The following is a 7,977-nucleotide window of genomic DNA, read 5'->3' on the forward strand; positions in this document are numbered from 1 at the left end:
ACAAACATAAAATTATATACTTTTATTTTGTTCTCACATTCTTTCTTGTAAGTCCTCCCTCACAGTGTCACAGCTGAATGAGAGGCTCATTATGCAGCTCATTATGCAGGCCTTTGTCTTCTCAGGTGTAAATCACAATGATATTCATGATAGTTGACGCCTACTCGCATATAAATTTTACCAACAAAAAGTTTCTTAGCAAATTTAAATCAATATGTTGTTTTCTGTAAGTGAGTAAACAAGATGATTTTCACATAATTTAGAAAGAAAAATTCTAGGCTACAAGCTCCAGTTCTCAACAATCCCGGGAACCAATGTTATGTATGTGTTTTATGGCCTTATTCAAGTGACTTAACATTTTTAGTTTTTCACTAACCATGCATAACATTTTTTTTTTTTTTTTTCAAAACTACAATCATGTACATGCATGCATTTCACATATTATTATTATAGCCCAGTTTGTGCTGATTACAGTGACATTAGACTTTACCCATTTAGATATTTATAAAAAAATGAAAAAAGCACAAATATCAGGACATGACAAAACTTCTCCAGGCCCCAAAAATACCCTTAGACTCCAGAGGGTTAATGCAGAACATAAACATTGTACTGATACATATTAAAAACATTTAAAATCTAAGTAAAGTAGTATAAGATATATAAAATGTAAAGGAAAAAACACTTGTGATTACATGCTTTTACATCAGTTAATAATTTCAAAACCTTTTACTTTATTTATTTATTTTTTACAAATTACTTTAGCCATATCATGACACTTCTGTCAATCAAACAGGTCTCCACGAACAAAGATTTGGTGTAAAATGTTTGCTTTGTTTCCAAAACACTATATCCTCTTCCTCTTTTTATTCTGAAAACATTAATAATGAAATATTTAAATAAAAGCATCAAGAACATTAGTCACAATGAAAAGTTAATAGGTTGTGACTTGTCTTTGTGTATGTGTTCTTACTTACTGTAATATTTTCATACACAGAAGAGTTCAGATCAGGTTTACAGGTATTAGAGTCATGTTGAGCAGCCTTTATGAATGAAGAGACAAAGTGTATTCAGCACTGTGTCATTTAAAATTCCATATAATTATTATTAATAAGACATTTGATATATTTACACATATATTGAAGACCATTCAATTTACTTTTGGCCAAAGGTGAGGAGAGTTTAGTCCTTAGGAAATTATCAGCTAAATATTTACCTCTACATTCTCATACACAGGATCAGTCCTCTCACCACCAATGCAAGTTTTGTGTAGGCCATTGTGAGGTCTGGAATGATTCACCTTTGTCATTAAAAAGACCATAGAGTCATAGATCAGTTATTTTACCTGCCCAGTAAACTATGATAATATATATATATATATATATATATATATATATATATATATATATATATATATATATATATATATATATATATATATATATATTTTTTTTTTTTTTTTTCTCACCTGAGACTTCTGAGCACCATTTCTGTTTTTAATCCATAGGCTTATCCTTTGAAGACAATGATTTTCACAATTACTGTCGATCAGAACTCATCAGATGTTGTATTTTGAAACAATGTAATTTCTCTATAGGTTGGTTTTGAATGTGATGAAATGTAATGCATCTACGGTTCGCTTTTGGCACAGTTCACTTACATTACATTTACCATGCTATGGGGAAATTCTGTTTACTTTGAATGCTGAAACCTGAAATTTGTTAACATTCGTGTAGCTGAACAAACAAAAAGGGTGGCCCGAAATAGGCGTGGCTGACTGCCTATATAATATATATGATGTCTCCTAACTGACTCAGAAGTAGCTTACTCTAGAAAGGCCCCAGCAGTGGATTACTGCGCCGACAGCAGCGCTTCTCATTGCAGTTATCCAACAGGACTATTAAAATTTTTACTAAGAAAGCACTTTTCTATTGGTATTTACTACAAAATGCTGTGCCATGGGTGTGTCTCATGCAGGGCATTCCTACACTTCTTGGATGAGCACTCCTTAGTGCTAGGGCAAGCCCATGCAGAGACTGTGCTGTCTGAGATAAGCTGCTCTCACTGTGAGAACATGAGTCTCACCTCACTGCACTCGTGGATGGCTTTCTTTAATGATAACAAACCCATCCTTTGTGCTCCCCCATTTCTTCCTCTCAGGAACCTCAGAGTTAACAACAGCAGAGTTATGGGGCAGAGCAGATGGGTCCTAATGAAGTCATGCCTTGAAATGGTAAGCCAAGGCTTTCCAGCCTTTTTAGCCCATCAGAGCCACTTCAGCCCTAGGGGCCTAGCGTATTCTACAGCTGGTCAAGCTGATTCCGCTCCCTGTCGTTGGTTAGGATTTTGTTTTTTGTTTTTGAGAACTCCAGGTTCATGGGGTAATCCTGAGTAAAGAGGAAAGTCATGGCCTAGTGGTTAGATAGTTTGACTCCTAATCCTAAGGTTGCGGGCACAAGTTTTGGGCCATCAGTATGATGACTGAAGTGCCCTTGAGTAAGGCACCAAACCCCCAACTGCTCCCTGGGCACCACAGCATAAATGATGCCCAATGCTCCTGGTGTGTCCTTGTTCACTGCTGTGTGTATGCACTTTGGATGGGTTAAATGAAGAGCACAAATTCTATGCTGTGTGTCACATGAATTTAATTGTGCCTTACCGAAACTACTGGATATTGTTCCCCATAACATTAACACAATGTGAGTGAACCATATCGTAAGAGAATATTCCTGTTACAAGTGTAACCTCGGTTCCATGAGACAACAGGGATGATTATTGCTCATTTATACACACTACATACATTACATTACACCACACACACACACACACACACACATACACACACAAACATCATACAGCATTATGACAACTGCAGCTCCACAAACCACTCCAATGGATATGTACAATATCACCAGATGTCCTACAAAAGAGACAAGAGAGTAAACCATCTGAACAGATTAATTTGCTTCACTTTAGAAGGGATCATGTAAGTAAATGAGCTGTTCTACCTTTAACTGTGACAGTAACAGCGTCTGATCTCTGAGATCCATGTTGATTGTGAGCCTCACAGTAGAAGCGTCCACTCTGTAGTGCACTGAAACTCTGTCCAGATCCAACAGCTGAGCTTTGATTCTCCTTAAACCAGCTGAAGTTCAGAGCAGGAGGGTTTGAATCACTGCTGCAGATTAGAGTCACTGAATCTCCTTCCCAGAACTGACCAGACTTAATGATGGACACTGATACACGTCTAGGAGAGTCTAATAACCATCACCAAATTAATTGACAAATGTAAATTAAGAGGACTGGGACAAACAGATAATTATCTTTTTTTATGATTAACTCACACATGATGTTTAAATTCAGAGCATCAGAGTATTTCTCTCCATGTTCATTGATGGACTTGCACTTGTATTTTTTACTATCATCAGAACTGATGTTTGAGATGCTGTAGATTCTTCCAGATCCTACAAACGTTCCTCCTTTAAACCAGCTGAAGTTCAGAGCAGGAGGGTTTGAATCACTGCTGCAGATCAGAGTCACTGAATCTCCCTCCACTATTACTCCAGATCCACTGATGGACACTGAGACATTTTTTGGTGCATCTATAAATTATACATATTAAATCCTTAAAGCATCCCGTTCAAACACAGATTCCAGATTTTTAAAGAGCCACGCAGATGGGAAATCAAAAATTACCTGTATTACAGTGTATAATGTAGCTGTCCATCAGTGTAAACAATGTGCAAAGTAATTAAAGGGGGGAGGGGGGGGGGGTGAAATGCTATTTCATGCTTACTGAGTTTTTTACACTGTTAAAGAGTTGGATTACCATGCTAAACATGGACAAAGTTTCAAAAATTAAGTTGTACGTTTGAAGGAGTATTTTTGTTCCCAAAATACTCCTTCCGGTTTGTCACAAGTTTTGGAAAGTTTTTTTTCTAATAATGGCTCTGTGTGATGTTAAATGGAGCGGAATTTCCTTATATGGGTCCTAAGGGCACTTCTGCCGGAAGAGCGCGCGCTCCCGTATAGCAGAGCACTGAGAGCACAACAAACTTCACTGATCAGAGCAAGAGCGTCGCGAAATGTCACAAAAGGAGTGTGTTTTTGGTTGCGAAGGAATGACAACACTGCACAGATTACCAAAAAAAAAAAAAAAAACACCATTAAGGGACCAGTGGATGGAGTTTATTTTTACAGAGCATCGATGGAGTTGTCCAAGTGTTTTTGTTTGTTCCCTGCATTTCGAAGATGCTTGTTTTACAAACAAGGCCCAGTTTGACGCCGGATTTGCATATCGTTTATTTCTTAAAGGGGGGGTGAAATGCTCATTTTCACTCAATATCCTGTTAATCTTGAGTACCTATAGAGTAGTACTGCATGCTTCATAACTCCAAAAAGTCTTTAGTTTTATTATATTCATAAGAGAAAGATAGTCTGTACCGATTTTTCCCGGAAAAACATGACCGGCTGGAGGCGTGACGTGTGGGCGGAGCTAAAGAATCACATGAATACTCAACGAAGAGACATGAGAGAGATATCATAGAAAGCTTGACATGTCTACTTTAAAACTAAATAAGTGCTGTGGAAAACAGATATTCTGTGATAAAGTAATCCATATGAAAACAACGCGATGTCTGTTTTTCATGTCTCCCTTCGTTATATGTGACCACGCCCCCGCGCTGAACGCGCTATTCAGATTCAAACTGAAGCGCGCGGCTTGAATACACCCACACAGAAGAAAAAGCAGCGAGACTGTTCAAGTTTTTTATTTTACTGTTTGCTTCGCGAATAAGACATAATTCACCAGATGCTAACGCATTGTTTACCGTGAAGTTGTGTGCGGAACAACCAATCAAAACTATGTCAGTTGACCAATCAGAACACAGTATGCTACCGAAAGGTGGGGTTTAAGGAAACTGAATCTTTTGAACAGCTTCGCGCGAACCGTTTGGGGATCTCTGAGAATTGAGGTAATTTTAAAATGATATTTTAACAAAATGACAATGTTTTTTAACCTTAGATGGATTTAAACCTAATATACAGGACTTATAAACAATGATAGGAAGCTTAGAATTTTCATCTTACTGGCTCTTTAAGAAGAACTAATGAATCTGTACTCACAGGAGACATTGAGCTGAGCAGCAGGAGAGATGTAAGTGTGTCCATGTAGAGCACAGCTGTATCTGCCTGCATCCTCTCTTCTGACTGACTGCAGCAGGAGTTGATTGTTTCTGTCTCTTCTCTCAGTTAATGGCTGTGAGTTTCTGTACCAGATGAATGTTGCTCTGTCAGTCAGAGTGCAGCTGCTTTTACATGTCAGACTGACATTATGACCCTCTGTCACTCTCTCAGGAGCCTCCACCTGAAGATCTGAACACAACACACACATTATATCTAGTGTGCTGCTGTCATACACTGATTATTATTCAACATAATGAACAGAAGAAGAGCTCAGAAAAGTCACCTGTGACAGTAAGAGTCACTCCTGGATAACCAGTCCATTTCACATTAGGTTTATCAGTGATGAATCTGAAACAGTACATGTGTTGGTCCTTCTGTGTCACATGACTCAGTCTGATGGTGCAGTTCTGCTGTTTGTCTCCCAGATACTGAAGCCTCTGACTGTATTCAGGATCCTCAGACAGATCTGGATTCTCTTCACCCTTAACAGGGTTTTTGGTCCAGAACACTTTCTCAATCTTACATCCAGTAGGGTATGTATAAGTGCAACTCATTATCACTGATGAGTTCTTTAGTGCACAGATGTGTGGATGGCTATAATTCACAACTTCCTCCTTACTGTAAACCTCTAAATAAAATCACACTGAATAAATTAGCAGCAGCTTGTGCATAAAAAAAAAAAAATGTGCACAAAATCTATTAAGGGTTACTGTTGCAGTGACTCACTGTGAATAATGAGCAGAAAAATCAGAGGAAGAAGAGGAGCCATTCTGACTGACATCACCATCGCAAGACCTAGAGCATATGCAAAGGGGCTCAACTTTAAGCTTTAAAGTCAGCATGAAACATTAGAAAACAATACTACTTCATTTTTTTTTTTTTTTCAAAGAAAATGGCAACAATTTCTTTTTGTACTGCATGAGTTTGTAATCATCTAACTTTTTTCCCACCTACTTTTGACTGACGGCACATCTTAGATGATGCAGCCCGAACAATAGGTCTTAAATTTTTTATACTCAGAAACTGTCATGAAGCTCCTCAGTTATGTTCAGTGAAACACTGAGCTAGTTGTCACACTTTTAATCCACAATTTAAAGTCATGGGTATAAAAATATATTGAATATTATCCCTGTTATCAAATCTAGAGCTAATTAAACATGGTATAGGGACACCTTTCCCCAACCTTTGTCCTGAGAACACAGCGAAATCTTTCAATCTACAGTCATTATGTTGTTCTGTAACAGATTATTACGTTTTTTTTTTTTTTTTTTTTTTTTTTTTTGCCATTTCTCACAAAAATACTCATACTTAAATACAGTCTTGTGACAACTAGCCCCAACCATTCAACAAGATATTTGAAAAAAAAAAAAAAAATGCTTATAAAATTATGTTCTTACCCATTTCATCAACACTCATGAGCAGTGACAGCACTATAAATGATCAGGATAAAATCTGCATTGTTGATTTCACACTCTAAATGTCACATGATTAACACCTTTAAATAGGAGTAAGCAATACTTGTGCTGATAGAGCAGAATCAGAGTTTTAGCGGATGCTCAAAATGCTTTCAAACTAGGTAATAAAACTAGTTAATCAGTTGCATACAAACTGTGATGTATGTTCTTATAAGAGACAGATAAAATAATTGCTTGAATAAGTGAATTTAATTTGCATATGCAGATCAGCTATCATGGTATGGATCGGGATTGGTAAACAATTGAAAGCATTGCATTAGTAGTGACTGTAACATTCTGCATGACTGTGTATTTGATAAACCTCAAATTAATGGAAAGTAAACAAAGAATTTAAAATATGCTGAAGAAGAAGCTAGACAGTCTCTGTTCTTTTGTCTGTTTTATGTCTGTCAGTGGTTTCTCTCTGAATATGTTCATAAATAGAGTTTCCTGTGTACTGAGAAAAAAAAAAAGTTAACCATTTGATTGCAGTAGCCTCCTGAAGAACGTCACACCCAGAAAGAGGAACTCAGTCCTGTTAGAGTAAAGCTTGGGGGGGGGGGGCTCTAGTAATGAAAGTTCCGACTTCTAAAAAAAAAAAAAAAAAAAACCAACAAAACAACTGCAACCAGCAGTTGGTAAAATCATTGCATCACCACAACTGTTGTTAGGAGCTCCAGTACCCATAAAAACAGTTCTGAGACACACGTTCAGGATTTTGCGTGTCTTGACTGGAAAACATTAAACAAATGCTTTTTGATACTATTAAGTGTAAGAAGCAACATTCATATGTATGTATGTACACTCACCTAAAGGATTATTAGAAACACCTGTTCAATTTCTCATTAATGCAATTATCTATTCCAGTGTTTTTCAGTTCTGGATTAGAAAAACAGTTCTGAGACACACGTTCAGGATTTTGCGTGTCTTGACTGGAAAACATTAAACAAATGCTTTTTGATACTATTAAGTGTAAGAAGCAACATTCATATGTATGTATGTACACTCACCTAAAGGATTATTAGAAACATCTGTTCAATTTCTCATTAATGCAATTATCTAATCCAGTGTTTTTCAGTTCTGGATTAGAAAAACAGTTCTGAGACACACGTTCAGGATTTTGCGTGTCTTGACTGGAAAACATTAAACAAATGCTTTTTGATACTATTAAGTGTAAGAAGCAACATTCATATGTATGTATGTACACTCACCTAAAGGATTATTAGAAACACCTGTTCAATTTCTCATTAATGCAATTATCTAATCCAGTGGTTTTCAACCTGTGGGCTGCGGTCCCCTAGTGGGTCACGGTGGTATTGCAGGTGGGCCGCCAATTACTATT

At 37.0% G+C, this 7,977-nt stretch overlaps 1 protein-coding gene across 1 annotated transcript; it reads right to left on the minus strand.

Moving 5' to 3' along the window:
• Positions 1 to 716: 716 nt before the first annotated feature.
• Positions 717 to 6,599, minus strand: LOC113116952 (B-cell receptor CD22-like). The gene is made up of 11 exons (XM_026285305.1): positions 6,579 to 6,599; positions 5,908 to 5,976; positions 5,465 to 5,809; positions 5,122 to 5,370; positions 3,342 to 3,599; positions 3,006 to 3,254; positions 2,854 to 2,917; positions 1,466 to 1,511; positions 1,214 to 1,297; positions 975 to 1,040; positions 717 to 868 (listed from the first exon to the last, which is right to left on the minus strand). Exons 1-11 carry the CDS (start codon positions 6,595 to 6,597, stop codon positions 845 to 847), a joined length of 1,473 nt encoding a protein of 490 aa, XP_026141090.1. The 5' UTR covers positions 6,598 to 6,599; the 3' UTR covers positions 717 to 844.
• Between the last annotated feature and the right edge of the window lie 1,378 nt (positions 6,600 to 7,977).

The sequence above is a fragment of the Carassius auratus genome, chromosome 1 (assembly GCF_003368295.1).
Source record: "Carassius auratus strain Wakin chromosome 1, ASM336829v1, whole genome shotgun sequence".
In the NCBI taxonomy this organism is placed as follows: domain Eukaryota; kingdom Metazoa; phylum Chordata; class Actinopteri; order Cypriniformes; family Cyprinidae; genus Carassius; species Carassius auratus.

Coding starts and splice junctions, on each gene's coding strand:
- LOC113116952 (XM_026285305.1), bottom strand. Junction 3,600..5,121: donor TGCTCAGCTCAATGTCTCCT/GTGAGTACAGAT, acceptor TATAATTTATAG/ATGCACCAAAAAATGTCTCA. Junction 1,298..1,465: donor ATGGTGCTCAGAAGTCTCAG/GTGAGAAAAAAA, acceptor TTAATGACAAAG/GTGAATCATTCCAGACCTCA.